At 36.9% G+C, this 25,525-nt stretch overlaps 1 protein-coding gene across 1 annotated transcript in view; it reads left to right on the top strand.

The window, feature by feature from the left end:
• Positions 1-25,321, top strand: part of TAFA2 (TAFA chemokine like family member 2) — a 162,957-nt gene extending 137,636 nt beyond the window's left edge. Inside the window, exon 4 of the mRNA XM_049881582.1 lies at positions 25,310-25,321. Coding sequence (XP_049737539.1) covers positions 25,310-25,321 — 12 coding nt within the window. The remainder of the gene's footprint in view (positions 1-25,309) is intronic.
• Positions 25,322-25,525: the final 204 nt, after the last annotated feature.

Here is a 25,525-nt window from a genome sequence, read left to right as displayed (position 1 = left end):
GTTCTTCCCTTTTGGTTTTCCAACTCCAGCTCTTTGCACCTGTCATTATAGTACTTTACTTCGTCTTCTCGAGACACCCTTTGAAATCTTCTGTTCGGTTCTTTTACTTCATAAATTCTTCCTTTTGCTTTAGCTGTTCGATGTTTGAGAGCAAGTTTCAGAGTATCCTCTGACATGCATGCTGATCTTTTCTTTCTTACCTGTCTTTTCAATGACCTCTTGCTTTCTTCATGGGTGATGTCCTTGATGTCATTCCACTACTCATTTGGTCTTCGGTCAGTAGCATTCAATGCATCAAATCTATTCTTCAGATGGTCTCTAAATTCAGGTGGAATATACTCAAGGTCATATTTTGGCTCTCGTGGACTTGCTCTGATTTTCTTCAGTTTCAGCTTGAACTTGCATATGAGCAATTGATGTTCTGTTCCACAGTCGGCTCCTGGTCTTGTCTCGACTGATGATATTGAGATTTTCCATCGTCTCTTTCCACAGATGTAGTCAATTTGATTTCCGTGTTTTCCATCTGGTGAGGTCCATGTGTATAGTCACCGTTTCTGTTGGTGAAAGAAAGTATTTGCAATGAAGAAGTCATTGGTCTTGCAAAATTCTATCTTTCAATCTCTGGCATTATTCCTATCACCAATGCCATATTTTCCAACTACTGATCCTTCTTCTTTGTTTCCAACTTTCACATTCCAATTACCAGTAATTATCAATGCATCTTGATAGCATGTTTGATCAATTTCAGACTGCAGAAGCTGATAAAAATCTTCTATTTCTTCATCTTTGGCCCTAGTGGTTGGTGCATAAATTTGAATAATAGTCATATTAACTGGTCTTCCTTGTATATAAAAAAGAAAGCCAAACCCAGTGCTGTCAAGTCGATTCCGACTCATAGAGACCCTATATGCATGTGGATATTATCCTATCGCTGACAGCATTATACTTCAGGATAGATCTTGAAACGTTCTTTTTGACAATGAATGCTACACCATTCAAGTTGTCATTACCAGCATAGTAGACCGTATGATTGTCCAATTCAAAATGGCCAATACCAGTCCATTTCAGCTCACTAATGCCTAGGACATCGATGTTTATGTGTTCCATTTCATTTTTGATGATTTCCATGCGTCTGTCATTTTGTCGTATTGTGGGGGCTTGCATGTTGCTGTGTTGCTGGAAGGTATGTCACCGGTATTCAGTTAACATCAGGGTCACCTGTGGAGGACAATCTTCAGCTGAGCTTCCAGACTAAGACTAGGAAAGACCCGGCAGTCTACTTCTGAAAAGCATTAGCCAGTGAAAACCTTGTGAATAACAGCGGAACATTGATATAGTGCTGGAAGATGAGCCCCCCAGATTGGAAGGCACTCAAAAGATGACTGGGGAAGAGCTGTCTCCTCAAAGTAGAGTCAACCTTAAAGACGTGAATGGAGTAAAGCTTTCAGGACCTTCATTTGCTGATGTGACATGACTCAAGATGAGAAGAAACAGCTGCAAAAATCTATTAATCATCAGAATATAGCTACTAAACTTAACACATTGTGTTCTGTAATTTCAAGACTGAACTACAGTAAATACTTTGTATCTGGTACTGTAATGGCATAATAGAAAAAAAATCAATAAAATAGTTTTTCAATTAGACTACCTTCCTATTGAGAAAAATCCAACACTGAATAAATACTTTTTAATTGGCCTTTTACATGATTTAAAAATTTCCTACTAGTTAAAAAATGCACACACAGGCACACATGTACATAGATTTTGTGCATGAAGAATTGTGGCCACAGTAATAACTCTAATTAAATTGAAAATAATTTAAGATTCCCATCAGCAAGTAAGAATATTGGAACCTTAAAACATTGCACATATTTGTTAATGCTTTATGCTTACAGAACACTTAAAAAATCTTTAATAACATGTATTAGTTACAACAAGATCAACCATTCAGTTGAAATGTCATCTAAGTTGTAAAACTCTAATTGCCAAACTAAAACAAAGAAACAAAAATCTTTATAGTTTACACCAAACCAGAGAATTCCGTTTATTATAATGTTTAATACTTAACTTATTAAAATGATAGTTATTTAGCTGTGACTATACTTTCAGCTCCAGTGGCGCAATATTACTGTGTTTTGCTACTATTAAGTACCAGTGCTGGGTTCCCACGATTTACGGTGGCATTAGCCCAAAGTCAATAAAGGAACAATAATGTGTTGTTTTGTTGAGGTTCTGCTTACCATTGACTGTTTTTACCTCAGCCTTTTATTGCTTATTCTCTTCTGTTGACTACAATATTTTACCTTTACCTTGCATCTCCTATTCTCTTCCTGGTTTTGTTGAAGGAAAACTAGGAGAGACAGAGTGCACTAGAGAGAGCAACTTGATAATACCAGGCAGTGTATATGATGCTTGCAAGTAATTGAAAGTAGTCTCTGCTTTGCAACTTTAAAATACCCTACAGTTGAAAGCACTGTTCGAGTAATTATGGAGAGAGTTGATTTAGTCGGTCTGTTTCTTGGATTCATATACTGAGATGCTTTTATTCTATCTTAAAAGAAATAAAATTGAATATTATCAACAGCTGATTTGGCTGACAGAAGAATCATGATTAGAAATCTCAACCCCCAACGTCAATTACAACATGTGATCGATTTGTGAGATTATTGAAGGCAACCATTGTTTGAGATTTAATTTCACGAGTGAAATGAACTGTTGAGAGAACCCCTGCATATGTAATATAGATGTGCACCATCTGCCTCCAGACTATAACGGGCTGCAAGGGTATTTCCTTATGAATAAAGTTTATGGTGAGGGTTGTTAACAGCAACTCTTGGCAGATACTATGCGACACCAAAAAAAAAACCCAACCAACCAAACAAACCCATTGCTGTGGAGTCGATTCTGACTCATAGAGACCTTGTAGGACAGAGTAGAACTGCCCCATAGGGTTTCTAAGGAGCACCTGTTGGATTCAAACTGCCAACCTTTTGGTTATCAGACATAGATCTTAACCACTATGCCGCCAGGGTTTCCATATGATACCAAAGCACTTTGCTTTCCTGTTATGAATATTTACCCTTACTTTACATATGATACCAAAGGTAAGGATAAATATTCATAACAGGAAAGCAAAGTGCTTTGTTCAGTGGACTACAAAAATCTACAGATCAGGGCAGAAGTATTTTTGGTAGTGCGTATAACCTCTCATCAAGAGTTTCAGCCTTTCTGAGGTTACTGAAATTACAGAGAGATGGAGACATTGTCAGCGTGCATCAGGTAATTTTTAATTCTCTATTTTACCCAGCATGGCCACTCGGGGTCACTATGCAATGGTACTAGGTCTACCCAACTCCTCAAGGTTGCATAAGGCCTTATAACCTAATATCATTCTCCCTTTTCTGCTGCACCATAGTTCCTTCAGCCTCATCTCCACGAACATGCACCATCTTATGAAGGGTGCTTATACAGTATGCTCAGTTCTCCCAGAGTGCTGCTGGGCAAAATTTGCTAAGGACCTGAGATACTAGTTCTGCCATTCTGGGTTTATGTGTAATTAGCCATGCATCATCCAAGTTGAGTCTTGAGGATGATTTATGGAATTTCTTCTTTCTTTGCCATTCTTTAATTTCACATTCCTTTTGCTTTGGAAGAGGTACACTTGATTCTCCAGGGCAGATCCTTCTCTTCTCTTTCTAGTAACAAAATGTGAGCTCCATAAACTAATCATTAGCACAGACCAACCCCTGTTCAGAATGCAGATCCCAACCAGGTTCTTATAGGGTTTAATAGATGAATGGCCACATTGAGATAATGTCTTTCAAACTCCATAGAAAGAAGTTCAAGATGTATTATAGCTATTGCTTAGTCATCAGATGATCTTGTTTATTCATAAGACAGTCAAGTGTAGGAGTTGTGTGTCCAGAAAGTTAAGGGCTAGCTATTACTTGGACATTTCAAGATTTGTAACATTCAAAAATGAATAGGAGATCAAGATAACATAAAAATGATACTGTTAAAAATACTAATAGCTTACTTCTGTTGAGTGACAACTTTTGCCGGGTACTGTGCTGTATGCGCTAAACAAAATATTTCCAATTGTTAACGTAACTTCTAGGATTCTTTCACACAGATGAGAAAAAGAGGTTCAAATAGGTTACATAATTTTCCCAAAGCCCCATAATTAGTAAGTGGCAGAGATCAAACATAGATCTGTTTGATTCCAACATTTGTACTCTTTCCATTTAAACATATTGCCTCCTAAGAAGTATAAAAATATTATGTGCCATGTAATTATTATAATATAAATATATGTTACACAGTATTTTCTCAGAAGATTTTTTACTAATATTGACAAGGCCATCATGTGTTCTTCAAAAGTTATTGATTACATAACTGATATTCCTAGAAGCAGTGGTGTGAGTATTCAACACAGTGTTTTTTATGTCTGAATAATCTTCATTACATAATTGCAAGGGTAAGGGCCAAGTGACTAGATCCATCAGTAGGAATCAAGGTATTTCTGTAGTTAGAAGCCAGATAAAAGGGTGTTAGTCATTTTCACAAGGCATTGTGTGACAAATTGGTATCCTTCTTGGGGGAAACGATACCATTCACCAAGATTCATCCATTATCCATTTGAAAGTACTTTTTGTACTAAGATGAAAAGTCTTAAGTATCAATCCCAATTACCTAGTGCTGCCGTAACAAAAAATACCACAAGCTGGTTGCTTTAAAGAACAGACATTTATATTCTCACAGTTCTGGGGGATAAAAATCCAAATCAGATTCTTGGCCATGTGGATTCCTTCTGTGGGTCTCTCTACTAGTGTCTGGTGATTGCCAGCGATCCTTGGCGTTCCTTTGCTGCTTATAGATGCATCTATGGTATTTTCCTCTGTATGTCTCTACGTCTGTACTACTCTTTTTGAGAAACCACGCAGAAAGGATTAGGTGTAGGACCCACCCTGTGTTGGTGTGAACTCGTTCACATAACAAAAGAAAACCCCTATTTCCAAACAAGGTCAAATTTATAGGTACAGGGGTTAGGTCTTCAACACAACTTTTTGGGAGATACAATTCAATCCATAAGAGCATCTGATAAAATAAGGTGCTTCTGAGCCAGCTGTAAATACGCAAGGTTTTATTCATTGTGCTCACACTAAAGTGAGAATCTGAGGAGACTAGAAAGACATAGTAGGCCACTTCAGTACACTTTTCTCCAAGGCTATTTCCAACTGTTGTTATTTAGTGGAAAGTCTCGCAAAACTTATCTATAATTATTATTCAGTGACTCCATTGTAGGCACCCACATAATAATCCCTTACTGATCAGATTTTTAAGCTAAGGTTTTTGGTTTGGAATTTCTGTGAATTCTGTATTTTTCCAGTACTACTTGTTGACCCTGTTTCCTAAGATTTCAGATATCATACTTCATTTTGAGGCTGTTCTGATATAGATTAAGGTCATTTTTTTCATTTACTTGAAAAATTATTGAATTGCTACTATATGTCAGACTTTATGCAAAACTCTGGGGTTATGTATGCGAGCAAGACATACATAGCCCTTGCCCAGAGAAATTCCCACTCATGATCTGGTAGGATAGACTCTGTGTTAGTCAGATTAGGAAAAAAAAGAAAAAAATAAGAAACACAACCTTCAAATCTCAGTGTTTTAAAACAACAAAGGTTTATGTCTTACCAGGCTATATCTCCATCATAGGTGGGCCGTAGGTGTCAATTCTGGGTCCTCCTTACTCCAGAACCTATCGTGTGGTATTTTGTTGGTTGCCATGGCAGAGGAAAAGATAATTCTGGAGAATCTTGCACTAGCAATTATATGATCAGCCTCAAATCTTGGTCAAACCTACTGTGGATATACACAGTCACAGGAGGTTCAAGGAGTAGAATCCTGCTATCTGTGAGGGGGTATTTTTTATGCCCTACATGCAAATTTGGAGATTTTTTACTGTTTATGCTGTACCTGTCAGTGGACATGGTAGAGGCAAAATCATATCTGAGCCACTAATTTGCTAAGAGTTTATTGAGTACATATCCAAGATCGGAAACCCTGGTGATGAAGTGGTTAAGTGCTGCGGCTGCTAACCAAGAGGTCGGCAGTTCGAGTCTGCCAGGTGCTCCTTGGAAACTCTATAGTGCAGTTCTACTCTGTCCTAAAGGGTCACTATGAGTTGGAATAGACTCGACGGCAGTGGGTTATATCCAAGATTAGTCACTTTGTCAGGAATTGGATTACACAAAGGCGAATATAGTCACAGTGCTCCTGCTGAATGGAGATGCCACTTCAGACTACACATATTCTTGTTGAGATATTTTCTTGTTCTATCTGCGCTGGAAGTTTTGGTATATTTTTTCTAACTTACCTCTTCAGGTTACATACATCTTATTCTATCTGTGAGATACCAGATTAGTTTGGAAAGGGCAATCTTTTGAGAAAATAATCTGAGTCAAGCAAGCCATTAAATGACTGTCATTTAAATTATCTATGCCTAAAGAGTGCATTATTTTTAATAGTTTATTATGTTTTAGGAGAAAGTTTACACAACAAATTAGATTCTCATTCAACAATTCATACACAAAATTGTTCCGTGACATTGGTTACAATCGCTGTAATGTGTCAGCACTCTCACTCTCTCCACTCCGCCTGCCTGTTTCCCTGCTTCTCCACACTGATTCATCTTTGCTTTTGTGTAAATGTTGACCTTTGGTCTTGTAGAGTTGATTGTTTAAAGAAGCACATTCCTCAGGAGTCTAATTGTTTATTTTATAAGCCAAGCTATTATTTGGCAGAAAGGTGATCTCTGGGAGAAGAGTGCATTTTTATAACAACAATGATAACAACAAAAGCATGTTATTACAGGAAAGAAAAGGATCGATCTCATTCTTTAGTCACACTACATACAACAAAACTAGGAACTGTTCTCATAAGGGCATCCCCAAGCTACAAGCCAGGCTGTTTAACCTAATGCTGAACAAGGAAATCTTGTTCCTTGGGAGGGGAGTAATAATCTATGTTGATTTAACAGGACTTTTGCTTGGAGGAAACAAACAAAAAAAACTTTTAAATTGCTGAAGATGTCTCAGAATGGCCCCAGAGCTCTGTTAGCTTTGCCTAACTCATTCACAATGGATAGGTTGCCAGGAGCTACCATTTTACTTATTTATTTATCTTAAAATGGGCTCTATTTACATCAGTGGAGGTTAAGTAATTTATGAATAAAATTTTATCAGAGTTTACTGTCACTTAACATACTTAGGTGAATGGTCAAGAGAAAAGGCTGGTGTGTTCTGCTGAAAACGCCTTCAAGAATGGTGTAATGAATAAGAACCCAAAATCTGAAGTCAGATTAAAAAAAAACCCAAACTAAATTTGCAGCCGTTGAGTTGATTCTGACTCGTGGTTAACCCATGTGTTACAGAATGGAACTGTGCTCCATAGGGTGTTTGAGGCCACGACCTTTTGGAAGCAGATTGCCAGGACTTTCTTCCAGTGTGCTGCTGGGTGGCTTTGAGCCACCAACCTTGTTTTTAGTAGTGAAGCACTTAACTATTTGCACCCTTCAGGGACTCCTCCTGAAGTCAGACTGTTGTTAGTTCCTGTCAAGTAGATTCCAACTTCATGCAACTCTATGTGTGCAGAGAACTACAGCCCATAGGGTTTTCAAGGCTGTGACCTTTTGGAAGCAGATCGCCAGGTCTGTCTTCTAAGGTACCTCTGGATGGGTTCAAACTACCAATCTTTCAGTTAGTAGTCAAGTGCTTAACCATTTGCACCACCCAGGCTCACTTGGATTAGTCAGATTTGAGTTCAAATCCTAACTCCACTACTTGTTAGCTGGTGGGCAAGTAATTTTTCATTTCAGTTCCTCAGTTTCCATGTCTATGAGATTGGGACAATGTAGTAAAACCTCATAGGTTTCTGTATATAAATTAAGTTATTTAACATTTGTAAAGGACTTAAAACAGTTCCTGACACAAAGTAAGCAGGTTTTCTCATAGGCTAATAAAATGGGCCATTTTTTTTTTTTTTTGACTCATATACAAGCGTTATTATTCCATAGTAGTTGTTGTTCACCTTCTCAGCGGACCTTGTGAGAATCAGTAGAAAGGTTAGCAGGGGGACTTTCACCATTGTACCCCCAGGCTCCGAGGACATCTCTTAAGACGTTCTTTACTATCTTCATTCATATTTAAACGAGAGCTTTAAAGGGAGATACAGTAATGCATTCATTGGAGGTTGGTCTGTCTGTACCTATTCCTTTTGGATTAGCCACAAAAATTCATCCTAGACAGAAACTACAAAAACAAAACAAAACTAAAGGACAAAAAAAAAAAAATCCATTGCCATCCAAGGGATTCCAACTCATAGTGACCCTATAGGACAGAGTAGAACTTCCCCACATGGTTTCCAAGGAGCGGCTGGTGGATTCCAACTGTCAACCTCTTGATTAGCAGCTGTAGCTCTTACCCACTAAGCCACCAGGGCTCCAGAAATTTCAGAGCTGTGCTAAGTAGATTGCAGTGTCTGGATCTGGGTCATTCCAGTTACCTCCCATAGATGGGCCAGGTGGGAACTGTTGCATTAATCAACTGGAAAGGTGCTTTTCCAAGGGTTATGCTACAAGAGCAAAAACATTAGTTTCTCCTCTAGAGCCATCAGATACTGACTTTTCAGCACCATCTCTTGAGGATTTACCAGAGCTACAAAGGGTCGGGTACAAAGAGAAAGAGGCATTTTTTTTCTGACCATTGCAATTGTTGAGCTTAACTCAACTGGTATTTCTACAACCACTGGTATAATTCAAAGACAGCCTCACAAAAAGGTATCTCCTTACGGTTAAAGTGTTTTGCTAACTGGAAAGGGAGGGAATTATATTGAGGCTTATATGATAGTTTTTTTTTTTTTTTTTTTTTGGCAGTGAAGCCCGTGAGAGCCAGAACTTGACGAGACTGCCTTGTTTTTCCAGGTCTTGCAAGGTTTCTGCCTTTGACAGAGTGCGGCTTACCACTAGTCTATCATTATTAGTGGAAAGTATTTGAGTTTTCCTTCCCTGACAGATTTTTTCCTTACACAGATTCTAGCTTTCCCAGGCTTTACTGTATTTTTAGTTTTTTTTTTTAGTTGTTTGTAACAATTTAAGATGCAGCTAGCCTGGAGCGGTTGATGCGGCAGGAGAGGATTGCTTTGTTGAGTGCTGGTCCATCCTTGACCTTGCTATTACTAATATACCATTAATGGTCTTACTAAATCACAAAAATACCAAATCGAATCTGATGCAGAACGTGTTTATAGCTATTCAGCAATTAGCTGAGGCCAATAATTCCTATTTATGGAATAACAAATAAAATCTAAGTGATTTTTTAAATCTCACTACATTCAAACAAAATATCTTGTAATATGTATGTTTTTATGCTTAGGAGATAAAAAGATAATTGTGTTAGACTTTATGGACAAAATATACTCTCTTTATGATTTACCCTGACTCTAGTTTAATCTTTGAAAATAGAGCAGATCTTAGCCTATGTTTTGTACAGGAAATGCTTAGCTTTGTAAAAGACAATCATACTATCACAGAGGCAGAAATGCATTCATAATGCATTATTATATATTTAGATTATATGAGATACATTTAGATTATACGAGCTAGGGATTATCGCCATTGATAGGTTAGGAAACCGATGTTCTTTATAAGTGAAATATTTATACCCTTAGTAAATAGCCAAGTCAGGATTAACCATGACTGGATGATTCCAAACTGTGTGCTTTTAATCACTAAAAAAACCAAAAAAAACACTACGTTATGCTTATTGCTTTCCTGGTTCTCTGAAAATCTTGAAACTTACTATTGTCTTCACCATCATCATCATCATTATCATTGTTAGATGAACGTTCAGCATGTGTAGGACACATTGCATCTTTTTTCAACTTCTAATTACTGATGGTAAAGAAAGGAAAAGGGAAGGGAAATTGAAATATATAGGGACTTCTGATTCTTCAATTTTAGGCAAAATTGGGAAAGTTCCATAACAATAAAAGTTTTCTTTATAAAATAATAGAAATTGTAAGAAAAATCTAGCTGATAAAATATATACTTAAGAAAATATTAAATAATACAAAATTCTAATATGATACAGTGCTTTAAAAATAGGCCTAAAAATTTTAAAAAGTCTATTTGACCTCTTTGTTATAATAAATCTTTATCTCTGAGTTAATAGTGTATGCCATAGCTTTAATTTGATTCTCAGAATTCATGACTCTGGACTACAAAACTAATTGATCTCATTTTAGTGAATCTTTCACATTATAACCATCATGACTCATCTTTACAATGGAAAAGTGAGTAAGTTAGATACAGTGCTCTACGTAGGAACCCTTCCTCAATGCCAGCCTTAAACATTTACTAGCAACTCCATGTGAGTTAGTGGGTGTGTCAGAAATGATTTATGCTTCAAAGAAAGCTCCTTTTTTGCCTATCATAGTGGCTGAAATTCTTGCAATAGAGATTCATTCATTCATATTTTGGCATCATCAGCCTCCAGGGGTTATCTAATAAAATTCAAATTTCCATGAGAAGGGTAGTCACTATATGAGGGATGAGTGTTCACACTGGGTCACTCAACAGGATGTCTGGACAACAGGTATAAATCAGAACTGTGTGGTCTCTAATGTCCATCTGGGCTCTATTCAATTTCAACTTCGAGGAATGAGATTTTTGGGGTCTGGAGAGCATGAAGCAATTTGTGTTCCTGGTAACTTCAATGTTGGCTCTTTTTGAGTGACTTCATGAGAGCAAGGACTATATCTGCTTTCACCCACTGATTATTCCCAATAAGTAACATAGGAGCAAATATTGTCTGTTGAATAAATGAAGTAATGAATGAATGAATGAATGAACAAATCTCTGGACCTCATTCCCTATTATTCTCCCCCTTTCTTACTCCACTGCAGCCACACTGCCCTCCTCACTGCTGTTGTCTCAGGGCATTTGCACTTGCTGTTCCTGCTGCCTGAAGTGTTCTTCCTCCAGATATCAGTCTGACTGACTCTCATCTCTTTAGGTTTTTACTGAAACCTCACCTTCTCAGCAAGCCTTTCCTGTCTATGCGAACTAAAATTGTACACGCTGCCTCAAAAATCCCTCCCTTCCTCTCGGCTTTTTCTCTTAGCATTGCCTAACATACTTTAAAATTTTACTTATCCATCTTGTCTGTTGCTTGCCTCTCTAGATTGCAAGTTATGCAAGAGCAGTGATTTTTGTATATTTTTTTCCCCCTTTATGTCTAGAACAGGGTCTACCACTTAGAATGTGTTCAATAAATATCAGTCAAATGAATGAATGGAGGAATTGGAAACATAGAACTTTTTCACTGGGTTTGAATCTCAAGAATGGGGATCGTGTTCTCCAGATCATCACTTACTGCTTGTTTGAATCTTTGGGAATTTTTACTTAATTTATCTGAGCTTCAATTTCCTCAACTGTAAAGTACAGGTAATAGTAACTAGTGACAGGGACTAACATCAATAATATCAGTCAATGGTAAACAGGGACAGTCTCACAGACTAATTCTGAGGGTTACAAGAGAAAATGGGTGTGAACTAATTTGCCTTCTGATGCTAACAATTATGATCCGAGAGATGGAAGCAAAGGAAGGGTGAGTGGGCTCTGGGTTTCTCTGGGGAATAGGAGGCTCATCCATCTTTGGCATTATAGTCTAGACCTGGAAAATTTGCAGCACTTTTGCTAAGCAAAAATTAACTTATCTTTGTCTTTTAAAACACCATTTTCTATATTTGGAAAAAAAAAAAAAGGGTTCAGCTATCCTGATGTAAGTATATATAAAAAAAAACCAAACCCAGTGCCGTCAAGTTGATTCCGACTCATAGCAACCCTATAGGACAGAGTAGAACTGCCCCATAGAGTTTCCAAGGAGCACCTGGTGGATTCCAGCTGCCGACCCTTTGGTTAGCAGCCAAAGCACTTAACCATTATGCCACCCGGGTTTCCAATGTAAGTATAGAGTGTGTAATTTTGTGTGTGTGTGTGGGCATGTGTGTCTTTGTGCAACTGAAAGCATAATTTTTTGGGGGTGAATCCGTCATTGTGGTATTTGTAGACTGTGTTTCATTATAGGAACTTTTATAATATTTTATTTGCATCATCATATCTGATGTCAAGTGAGCATGTAATACCTAGGTGTAGGATCATTGTCACTGCGAAATATTTCATGAGAAAAATTTCCTGACAGTGTTAAGCACCAGTATGGAAATTACTCAAGAGAGCAGAAGCACATTTTTTAAAAAATTAGAATAATTTCTAAATGAAATATTAACTGTAATGAATATGCTAGCATCAACCTTGATGTATCCATTTGGACATTTTCCACATCCCCAGTGGTTAGTCTGATACCAATTAAAGCATCACAGATTGCTATTATCGCCTTGCATTATTATTTTCATGAATTAATTTTGTTTTAAAAATCAGACCTTTTCCAAATGAGAATAAATTTAAATATTTGAGATAGAAATATGAGGCTGAATGTCAGCACCCATGCAGATCTATAATTTCACATTCTGAAACCACAGAATCATGGGAACAATCCCAGAAGTTAAAAAGGGAGGAACTGACCTTTTGGGTCACCTAATCATTCCCCTTGATGTTCAGTGACAATCCAAATAATAACCTACTTTCCCTTCTGAAATTACTTATGATTTCCCCTTTATATTTATTCATTCATTTATTTGTTTATTTATCCACTCGTCCATGCATTCACCTATCCATCCATCCCTTGATTCAATCTTTCATTCAATGAACGTTAGACTTTTTCTGTATGTCAGGATTGCTGCTTAGCACTGAGGAAGCAAAATGGAAACTAATATTCTTTTGTTCCAATACCTCAGTGGGAGTACAGTTCAGTGGGAGTAACAAACAAGCTAGTAAATGATCATAATATGATAAGATAAGCCTTACAATAGAAGTATAGATGACGTGCTGGCTAGATGAATTACGAAGGCTTTTCAGAAATGGTAACATTCTCTTGGGGATTGAAAGAAGAGTATTTCAGGCAAAGGTAAAAATATATACAAAGATAAGGAAGCATGAATATGCATGAATACATGAACATATTTTGAAATAGGTATGACTGAAGTTAAGCATATGTGTGTTTATGGGGGGAGCTGGGAAGAAGGAGAGATGAAGATGGGTGGATTGAGGTCTAATCATGAATGACCTTACATATCACTGGCAACAGTTTGGATTTCTGCCTACAGGAAACTATTATAGATTTCTCTTTTTTAGGGTGATGGTGGCAAAGAGGAAAAGGAAATGTCAGTGACCAGACAAATTAGGGAGACAAATCAGAAAGTGTTTTAAATTGTGCAAACAAGGTTGAATAAAGGCCTCAGTTAAGGTATTGACAGCCAGTTAGAGAGTAGGGAATAGATTAGAGAGATGACTGGGATTTAGGAATTGATGAGAAATAAAAGCTAGGAAGGAAAGCTATGTTATCATTCTTAAAATACTTAGTGGGGATATATGAAGTTAAAAGAACATTCCCTGAAAGACTTTTCATGTCTTTGAACAATGTTGAGAAAATGAAGGATTGGAAATATGTAAGTGGTGTATTTCTTCATCCATTCTTTGCCTTTTCTAAAGGATCTGAAGCTCCTCTAAACTTTCTTGAGCATCACACTTTATCTTCAGTCATCTGTGCCCACTGATGAGCCGTGACTGACCCATTTCATGAATGCGTTGGCTCTGATATATCTGGATAAAGTCAAGTAGACACAGTGACCTGAACTCAAAAGTTCTGCTCTTCCTCAAATCATGTTCTAGTCTTTAGTTTTGTGGTAGACAGGGAGAGATCAAAGTTAGCAGTGATGGGGAAAATGGGCCTGTTCCTATTGCTCTAAGGCTCAAAATCTTTTTTAAAACTGGGAAATATCTGTTCATACAATTACATCATTAGTCTTCTCTTTGCTATTGGTTTTAAGCATCCAAACCTCTCAAATTTGTGTAACAGATCTTTACCTTTGATTCGTAAGCCCTCTGCCATTTGATTCTAAATTACTAATCACTCCTCCATATGATTTATTATTATTTATTGTTATTATTCATGTATAATACTCTCAAGTATTAAATTATTGTTAAAATATTTGGAATTCTAATACTACATGTTTTGATATCTCTGGAGTACTTTGGAAAAGAAAGATGGTAAATCAAATTTTTGAAAGTCAGAAACAATTCCTTCTGAGAAATTCATGAATGCCTAAAAATCCAAAATACCACTATAGTCTCTGATTTATCTCTAACATTACAAATTACAACTGAAAAAAATGCCATGGATCCCATTCAGAGTTACACAACTGATACTGAGTAGAGAACACCAAAGCTGAGCTGAGAACTGAATGCTGTTAGGTGGCTAGTCCCATACATGGGTTAAGTGTCTTGTCCCTAATATACCAGCCTTAAAGTGTGTGTGATTAACATTCATGCCTCTAAATTATAAATTACTGTGAGCATGGACTTTCAGGGATGCCTATGAATGGTTAAAATTGCAAATATGAGATACTTAAATTTTAATCAAATATTACTACATTATACTGTTTCTACAACTTTTTTTACACTTTTATGTTAAATGTCTTAATTTGTGTGTACTTTCTTTCTTGATTTTAATGAACTTTTTTTCCTTAGGTTTGTGCAGAATGCTTCCCAAAATATTTGTGAGAAGTACTTATTGTCCTTGTACCAATTTTTCACAAAAATGACCTATTTTAGGTCCCATTTATGGGTATGTGTTTCTGAGAAATTAAAAATAATGTCCTAAGAGTATATAATCCTCTAGAAGAGATGCAAAGGTATCCCCATTGTAAGTTTTTTTGGAGATAAAGGAAGTTATTGTCTTGCTGTCCCCTTATGCTTATTGAAGTGTTGCCTCTCTCCCAGGTTCTCTTCCTGTAATATTCTGTTGAATAGTGGAGTCCCTGACGTGTGTTTGTTCCTTAGGCAAACGTGTAGAACTCTTCAAGTTCGAATGGAGAAGTAGAAAGAGAAGGTTTCTGCTGTGCCTGATGACAATTTTTGATTTTTCCACATTCAAAAAAATTCTGGCTCCACGTTGGAGCACTAGTTGTGGCGAATCCTAGTGTTGGTCGGATTCTAAGGAAGGGGCAGAAGTTTCCTTGAGGATTAAAGATTCAAAAAACTCCAGACATGGGCTCTCGTCTCGATTTATTTCTCCGAGAGCAGCAGGTGTGTACACCATGTTAACAGGATTAACTGTGGTCTGCTCTTTCTTGTAGTTACTGTTAGCATTGTGGGTCCCTGGTTTTAAGGGGAGAAGATGAACTTTACACCTTTAAGTACCAGGAGGCAAAGAATTAGCTCACTAGACAGTAAATAAAGGCATTGAGTTAACTTATCTTTTATAAAACAGAAAAGGTGGAGGTTACTCTTTGAACTAATATGAGGCCCATAATTTGAATTAAATTGGCCACAAAGAGTCAACATGTTATTCCTGGTGAACCTTATATTGTCACCTTACAATGGCTCTGCATTTTGCATATTTCTTTCCCCAGAATAGGAAATAGATAATATAAACCTCTGGATGTATTCTAGCACCTCTGTCAGTGTTCAACCTGCGTATTAATTTGAAGATTAGCACAAAAAGTTACCAAGCCATCATGCTTTCCTTTAATCTCCATTAACCACATGAAGACTGTATTCTTGCTTACTGGTCCACTCATTATATATTCAAATTGCCCCATAATTGAATACATTGTATCATACCAGCATCTAAGCAGTTATAAACAGCTGGATTTAAAGGTTGATATTTTGGTCAACTTTAGAAATTTGGAACTACTGGATTGTGACTATTATTATTAGCAAAACCAAGGGAGGATTACATCTGGGAGATAGAAAAATGATAAAACAAAACCACCCAGCATGTTAAAGGCCACCATCTATGCTGCCCTGTTCTTCAGAAATGGATTTTAAGTGGACGTTAAAGTGATTATATCCTGAGCTTTTTTACAGCAATCTACAGAAAGGGAGGTTGGTTTGTTTTTAATAAGATCCACCACATATGCAATGATCATCTCAAAACTTAATTTAATGGAAGAAAATAGGGATGGAGAGGACAAAGTATGTGCTGCCTTAGGCAAGCTCTGAAAAACTGCTGGTACTAGCTTTGTCTTTTCCCAAGATACACCAAGTCCTTTGCAAAGTGACAGCAACGTCTTCTTCATCCAGGCAGGTATCTCAAGGGAAAGTTGTTACTGAGACCCACTTGTATTTTTAACTCAAACCAACCAGAAAGCTAAGAAAACATTTTTGTTCTCTTAGTAATCTATGAGCTACTACGACACATTTCTTACAAGTTTCAGCCTTTCTTCTCCCAAAACTTCACTTATCTTACATTCATCTTTTAAACACAATTTTTACTGCTTACTTCTGCTAGCCCTCATATATAGTGAAACCGAAATTCTTGGGGACTGTGACAGTTGATGAAATATAAACTTTTGAAGTAAGATTTCATGGCAAAAAGTGGATAAAAGCTATCAACTCAAATTATTCCTTTATAAATGAGAGGTGAGTCTAAAAAAAATGAACCTAATATCAAATTTAGCAGGTAAAGTGCATTCCTACTGAGTTTCAAATCTCAACTGTTTCTAAAAATGTGTGATATATGCTGGTATGTGGGATCAAGACAAAAAAAAAATCTACTTAGATTTCCTCACGGCCTTGAAAATAATTGTTTTCCTTTCCTTTGGCTATATATATATATTTTTTTCTGTTTCTGAGTGATTTCTACTGTTGCCTTTCACTGTTACCTTAATTTTTGGAATTTTCTACCTGTAACAAACAGAAGGTGTGTGTGGTAGGGAGGCCAGAGGAAAAAGGAAATTGACAAATTTCCTTAATGTCTCAAAGGAACTGATGAGCTACCCAAAGAGAAATCAGGGAATGTCCTGTTTTTCTAACAGTGAATGTTATTCAGAGAGAATGGGTTGATCTGCTTCTGAGTGTATGAATGTGCGTAAATGGCAATGCAAACAGTCATCTGCTTTCATGAGTCACGTAGAAGAGTTCATGGCAGGCACACTGTACAGCTTTCAAAGTTCCAAGAAATAGCGCAGGTCCATCTGTTCAAAAGATTCATTTCCAGGCAAGATCTTCGTTTGCACAGCACAGGAAGCTGAAAGCCATCGACAGATGTTGTGGCGGTGGTAAGCGCTCACTAGTTCCGCATTCTAACATAACGATTAGGCTTTTTAGAAAAGCTAAGTCTACACAGTGATTATACCGCCAATGAATATGGGTGATCAGGACAAAGTTTCATCCCATTTGGAATTAGTGCTTCTTAAGAAAATCCTAGTAATTTGGGGCTAAAAGGGAATTAGAAGCTGACTGAGTCCAACTGTCTCACTTAACAAATACCCTGGAGATTCACTGGTTTTTAAGTGACTTGACCAAAGTTTCGATATTAGTGTAAGTAGCAAAACTGGTATATAACTCTGATCTCCTGACTATCAGAATAAGGCCACCATTGCTCATTTAGACCTGGTGCCCTGGTTGTTGCATCTGACTAGGTGTCTGCTCAAATGCAGAGCCATCAGAAGTCTAGAAAGAGTGTATGCCAAGACCAGGAACTCTTTCCATTTTCTGCTTGCACACTGTGACCCATACTGAGTCACACCTAAATCTAATTGGTTAGCTATAGAAATGTTTTTAAGGAATACCTTTCCAATCACCAAAGCCTGTTAGACTTATCAAGAATTTATAGAACGGATATGTGAGAATAAAGGTCATTTAGTGGAAATATTGACCCTAGCTAAAATATTAAAACAGGTAGCCTTTGGTGCCCCAAGTGTTGAAGGGAATGTTCCTGCCAACTCAGCACCAGCAGTTCTTTGAGGGGAACATTAAACTGTGATATGAAAATACAACACTTTGAGTGGTCTATAGGAATGACTTTCATCACCGTGAGAGTAAAGTATAAAAACCGAAAAAACAAACAAACAAACAAACAAACAAACAAACCCAGTGCCGTCGAGTCGACTCGATGACCCTATAGGACAGAGTAGAACTGCCGCATAGAGTTTCCAAGGAGAGCCTGGCGGGTTCGAACTGCCGAACCTTTGGTTAGCAGCCATAGCACTTAACCACTACGCCTCCAGGGTTTCCTATTTTTTATATGGGTGGGCATATTTATGAAGGTGATTAATATGTCATTGCCTTAGAGTGCTTCCAATCAAAAAACAAACCCACTGCCATCGAGTCAATTCCGACTCATAACAACTCTATAGGACAGAGTAGAACTGCTCCATAGGGTTCTCAAGGCTGTAAATCCTCAGGGAAGCAAACTGCCACATCCTTCTCCCACGGAGTGGCTGGTAGGTTTGAACCACTGACCTTTCAGTCAGCAGGCAAACACTTTAACCATCAGACCTCTTTTAGAGTGCTTCATGGGTACCTAAAAGCTGTCTGGTCAGCTTGCTCATGCATAATTGTGCATACCAACAAGTGTCTTGCATTTTGTAATACCTCACTGTACAAAGTGCTTTAAGAAAGAGCAAGTGCGTTCGTGTACAGTTACGACCGACTTAACAGCAGCTTTTCGCTAGCTTAAATGAGAAAACCTGCTACAGCAGAGTAATGACGCTTTAATTGCACATGTAGTACACAAAATGTGAGGCAAGAGCTTAATTCACGTACTCGTAAGAGCCCCATTAAAAAAATACATTTGCCGTACGGCCACAATTATATTCCAAGAAAGGAAAAGTTCATTCATATCAGCATTTAGGATTATGGTTGTATTCTATTCTTCCCTATACCTTTATTGAATAAGTTAAATTTATTTACTGGAATGCTTGTTTGGAATGGTGCCTATTTGTGATGTTATTAAACAGCTGTATTATACATATACAGATTGGACATGAACTGCATTTAAACCTACCGACGCCCCTCAGAAATATTGCCACAATATCCCTTGCCTTCCAATTGTTTAAATACTGTTCATTAGTCCAAAAACAAATGCGTTTCTCCTAACATGGGTATTTTAGTGAAAACTTAACTCTTTTTTAATGGAGTTGACTGCGGTGTTCATGATTCATAGTTTTTTTCTAATATTGGGTACATGTGACTCACTTTGTAGTTATAGGGATGCAAACATTGTTTAATAGCTCCTCAAAACAAGATTTTAATGACAACACTGGAGGAGAGAATATCTTATTTTGTGGTTTAAGCTAATATCATGTAAGATTCACATTGATGCTGTGGAGATTTGGCAGTAATTTCACAAATGTATGTGGACTGGCCAACTGAACAACTGAGATTTAAAAAAAATCTGGGCTATGTCATAGAACTCAATTAAAGAAAAACGGTAATATTAGAGGAACCATCGAAAATGAGTAAGAACTTTTTTTAAATTTGCATACCGCTTATATTTTTAAATGCCTGGGTGGTTTAAGGGCAGCACTATTTTCCTAAATGAATATCCTGCATGCAAAATCTGAAGGCAGCTGGCCCATTAGAAAGACAAAGAAAGAACAAGAAAGAGTGAAGTGCCTAAGAAGACTAGTAACTTAAGCTTAGAAGTAATCAGGAGCGAAAACTGGGAATTCAACACTGCCTAAAAATGTATAACAAGCTAACAATTATATAGTGCTTATTACATGCCTGACATTGTTCTAAACACTTTATCTCTTATTTACTCCTCAACTCATACAATCCTATGATTTAAATACTAATAACCAGTACCAGTTACTCTCACGTTGATTCTGACTCATGGTGACCCCACGTGTCTCAGAGTAACACTGCTCAATAAAGTTTTCAGTGGCTGATTCTTCCGACATACATCTCCAGGCCTTTCTTCTGAAGTGCCTCTGGGTCAGGCCTCCAACCTTTCCATTCCATTTGCACTATCCAGGTACTCCAGGTACTAATAATATTCCTGGCTACTCATCAGCAGACAAACTGAGGGTGACCTAGTCAACCTGGCTCTAGCGTGCAACCTCTTAACCACGACTCTTTATCACCTTGCCCAAAAAGACAAGGCCTTTCCCAAAACCTCTCAAAACAGTGATGCCTCAGTCTTGATGTGTGACTTGTTTTATTAAAAAGAATATGAAAAGCAATAATTGCAAGATCAGTTACTATAAGAAACAGCTAATGAACTTTAATTAAGTCAGTGTTTGTAGAGAAATGAGAAGTATACATACCACCTTTTGTTTCTTGTTTGGGAATTATTACTGCTACCACCTGCTAATATTTATAGAGCATTTATTGGGACTAGCACTTTGCAGGGATTATCTGATTTAATCGTAATAGCAAACATATGGGGATTGGTAATATTACCGTCCGTGTATTACACATTGGGAGACTAAGGCTCAGGGTGTTTAAATAATTTATTCAACGCCACAGTGTTAGAAAGTGGAGAGGCGGGGATTTGAACCTAGGCAGTTTGCCTTCAGAGCCCACTCTCTTTGTCATTATGCTGCTCACCATAATATGCTGTCTTCTATTGATAACTTAGTCAGTATGACTTGGACAGGGGGAGAAAAAAGGAATTATAGACTTCATGAGTCTATATAACCTTAAAATTTTTGTAAGAGCACCTTTTACACTTGAGGGCAGAAGAGATTCTTGAATTTCCTTCCTTTTGATCCTTTGAACTTAATTGAAGATAGGCAGAGGAAATTTCATAACCCTTAAAATATAAAATGAAACCAGTATAAAATAAATGACTTTTTTTCATTTCAAATGTAACTAATATTTTGTGCCCTTTGGGGTTCCTGGATGGTGCAAATAGTTAACACACTTGGCTGCTAACTGAAAAGTTGAAGGTTCAGGTCTACCCAGAGACACCTCAGAAGAAAGGCCTGGTGATTTACTTACCAAAAACTAGCCTGTGAAAACCCTATTGGGCACAGTTCTACTTTGACACACTCAAGGTCTGCATGAGTTAGTCAAGGTCTGCATGAGTTAGTCAGCTTGGAGCTGGTGTATGTTTTATTTAGCTGGATTTTCTGAACTTAAATTGATAACCATTTAGCTGGTCTTATTTTCTCAACTTAAATTGGTAAACAGACTTAAAGATGATTTTAGCATGAACTTTTGAGAAATCTAATCTGGGCATTATAATTGTACCTATTGGACTGGGGGAAAAATGGATGCTCTCACCTGTAAGAATTAGTGCTTTTTGTTTAATGTCCGCAGATTAGCTTGGTGTTGTTATTATTATTAATATTGTTACATTTTTGCTTGTGTTCAGCAGCCAAGTAGTTTTGCTTACCAAATTGTCTGGTATGCAGTGTACAGAAATAAGATTTACATAAAAAAGAAGAGCTGTGTAAAATATTACCTCTGGAAAGGCAAATTTACCGAGATAGTGATTGTAGAGTGTGAAGCTCAAGGCATAACAATAACGATTGTAAGACCATTTCTCTTGCTCACGCAGTATATTATATCTATTGCCCTCAGAACCAGAAGACAGCGTGCATTCGTGGTAGCAAATGCTATTCCCCATCCTGTAAAACTGGCTTTATTGAAACCATCTGCTTTTAGTTACTGAAAATTTGCTGAAAATCTTCCTTAGAAGGTAAAACTTAAAAAAGATACAGTTTAAATGTTGGATTGGATAAAATATTGCTTAAGCAACTCTTGTATACCAGGAGGTTGCAGCTTATGCCTTACAAAGGGTAAAATAACATTTAATTTGCCCCTCCTCCAGCATGCCAGAATTTAAACTTGGGTCACTTGTACTTGTTTAATGAGCAAATAAACCATAAAAAGGTTGATTCTTTATTAAATTTTAGATCATTTCATTTTAAAATATGGAGTCTTACATCCAAAAAAAAAAAAAAAAACCCTGTTGCTGTCAAGTTGATTTTGACTCATAGCGACCCTATAGGACAGGGTAGAACTGCCCCACAGAATTTCCAAGGAGCGCCTGGTGGATTTGAACTGACCTTTTTTGGTTAGCAGTCATAGCACTTAACCACTATGCCACCAGGGTTTCCAAACCCTTACATATTAGGTGACTTCAATTGGTAGTAATGTACCTATATTCAGAGTCATCTCCTACGTATTTTTAAATCTTTGGTTTTGTGATTTCATTTGGTACACATCTGAAGGTTGTCATAGAGAGTGCTTGTACATGTTCATATGTGTTCATACATGTATTACATTGAAAATGGCGAGACATTAGTTAGCCTTTGTCTGAATCCGTTAAATGCAGTCCTCCACCTTAACTGACTGCTTGTTAGTGTGATCTTTTCATTCTACTTCAGCGGCTCTCTCTTTAAAAATGTCTGCATTAAAAAAAAAAAAAAGCAATAAATTAAAAACTTTATTTTTATAGTATTTCAGAACTGACAGTAAAGTGTGTTCATAAACATAATATTTTATCCTCACAGCAACTCTGTGAAGTTTACAGAATTATCCCCATTTTACATATGAGGAAACAGGATCACAGAAGTTACACCGCCAGTGTGGTCAGTTTGAAAGCTACACTGACCCAACTCTAGTGCTCTACATGGCAAACCCCAATGTATCCTCTGATCAAAATGGAATAACCTAAAAAATTAAATTTAAAACAGATCTGCCACTTCCATCTGGTATTAGAAATGATTTTTGCCTTACTTTTCATCTCATAAAGAGTGCTAGGATAGCTTTAGGATTAATTAATTAGGAATAGTATGTAAAATTGGAATGTGGAAAAAGGTCATTTTAATTATGTTTGAATTCACGCTTATTTACAAAATTACTTTTTTAAGTCAGGCTTAAATGTTGTTTTTAAATAATTATTTCAACAGATAGAAACAGTAGAATAAGAATGTACATTTATGATATTCCTGAGTTTATGGATTGTGTACCTATATATATATATGGAGCCCTGGTGGCTCTGTGGTTAAAAGCTTGGCGGCTAACCAAAAGATTGGCAGTTTCAATCCACCAGCCACTCCTAGAAACACTATGGGGCAGTTCTACCCTGTCCTACAGGGTCGCTATGAGTTGGGATCAACTTGACAGCAATGGGTTTATATATATATATATATACATATGTATAATATATATATTCTTTTTTTCCCTTGACAGAAATGCAGAAATACTCTAGCTACAGAAGCCTTTGGTATTGTCCAATAAATTTGGATTTCTATTTTAAAAAATTTGTGAAATCAAAGCTTTAACATATAAATAGTTGAGAGAATCACTCCTTAATTTTATATAAACTGGCAGTATCAAATATTCAGCTTGTAGTGAAGATAGGAATGCACCTACCATAGCTGCCAATTGATTGCTTAGAACCTGGGCTTGAAATGGCTTCAGAGGACATACCACTTTCTTTCAAGGAGGCTAGAGATCATTGCATCACGTTTTTTCAGGTGCCTAGAACTGAATCTCTGCTTAGCCAAAAACGTTTGTTTTCTCTCCCTCTGTCTCTCTTTCTATTCCTGGCATCTCAAGCACTAGTTTTGGAACTATGATCCCCATATTGTGTTTCAAAGTTTTTCCTATTAAAAACAGAATTTTCAGAAAAGGCAGGTGAACATTTCTCAGTCAATGGAAATCAGAGTTTGTGGTAAATTGGGGTTTATAGAGAAAATTTACCATAAAAAATGTATCCATATTTTTCACAAGGATGTCCAGATTTCCTACCCAGATTCTTACACTGATACTCTATCTGGGAGCCCTTCATATCACGGATATAAAATGATCACTGAATGGCGGGCCAATTGACAATGAGATTGCCGTTCTGCCCGAGCTGACTCCTGCACCCATGCTTTCTAAAGGTCAGCAGGTCTGTGACCTTCATGTGTTTGTGTCCTTTCAACTATAGTTTAATTCTTTCTGTGGTTCCTCTGTGTACAGGAGTAAGACACTTCAAGTAATACTGGGGCAGAGATACTTTCCTCCGGAATGAGGCTGACCAAAGGAATAAGATGGCTGCTTCCATGCATAAAACACATATTTGAATTTTATATCTTCCCTTCGTAGTATAATTTGAGACTAGCTTTGGCAGAACAAAGCAAAGAACATCATTTTTATCAATGTTTCTCTTTTTCGTAGCTGAACAGAAAGCAACAAAATAAAACACAAACAAAAATCAGCCTTTCCATAAATGTTTTATCAAAGAACTAATAGCTATATCATTTAATGGAATATAACCAAAATATGTATAATAATTTTTAAAAACTTACTTTCTGTTATAAGCCGCTACTGGAAATGAACTGCTAGGTAACTCTGTCTAAATACTCTGATATTCGGATAGAACTAGAAAGTCAGGAACACAGTAGGAGTATATATGTATGTATATATGTATGTATGTATGTATAGGAGCCCTGGTGGTGCAGTGGCTAAGAACTACATCTGCTAACCAAAAGGCCAGCAGTTTGAATCCAACAGCTGCTCCTTGGAAGCCCTATGAGGCAGTTCTACCGTATCCATAGGGTTGCCATGAGTTGGAATTGACTCGACAGCGATGAGTTTGGTTTTTTCGGTACGTACGTATGTATATGTGTATGTATCAGGTACTGTATCTATCTAATATGCTTTTTCTGTGCAAAAACCTTCTTTAGTAGGTATGAAAAGTCAGTGTGAATCTTTCTCAATAACATTTATAATGGCATTGATAATACTACCCTAATAAAGTTTAGGACAGGTTTTGGTCACTTTTAAATTAGGTATAAAAAAAAAAAAATTTTTTTATAATATTATACTATCCTTAATTATTTTCTCCTCCCAATGTTTTGACCTCATGAATAACTGATTTTTCTGAAATATAATTGGACAAATAAGCACTCAATTTTTAAGCTATTTGATGATGAATTGTATAGAGCAAACCCCCAGGAGCATTTTTGAGAATATAGTCTGATTGTATGCCTGTGAACGAAGATCTTTCTTCACTGAGGCCTGGTATAAACTATTTATGATCCTTGGGTGTGTCCACCAAGCCTGTGTAAATAACAGGGATTCTGGAATCATTCTATGCATCTAAGAGGGCTAATATCACCAGCTCAGAACATCCTGGTCACAGTTGGAGTCATCTGGATAATTGTGAAAGTGTCTTCCTCACTTCAGCTCTAAAAATATTGTGAAATGATAAAGTGAAAAAAAAAAAAAGGTTTATTCTTCTGTGTTGTAAATACCTGAATACCATAGTCTTCTAAAATTTAGGAGCTTATTTAAAAGCAAAGACTAGAATTTTGATTTATAATACCAAATTGTGTTTAGTTGTAAAATTATAGCAATACTGTGTAATATTGATTGTTTTTTCTTCTTTTTTTGTAGGTAACCCATTAACCAAGGATAAATCAAGTGATCCTCAAGGCTGATTACATTGAACATATGCATAGAAACTTAACTCCTGAGGTGATCTTGAAGGGAGATTTTTATACTGTTCAGAATAGGTACTCCAGTCTGTTATTTCCAAGGGATTTCATGGCTTGTAAATAGCCTCTTCTTGAAACCAAGACTTATAAAAAGTCAGACATGAACTTCTCTGTC

The sequence above is a fragment of the Elephas maximus genome, chromosome 4, assembly GCF_024166365.1.
Source record: "Elephas maximus indicus isolate mEleMax1 chromosome 4, mEleMax1 primary haplotype, whole genome shotgun sequence".
Classification (NCBI taxonomy): domain Eukaryota; kingdom Metazoa; phylum Chordata; class Mammalia; order Proboscidea; family Elephantidae; genus Elephas; species Elephas maximus.
The sequence above is the reverse complement of the archived record's forward strand: the minus strand, read 5'-3'. Positions and strand labels throughout refer to the sequence as shown.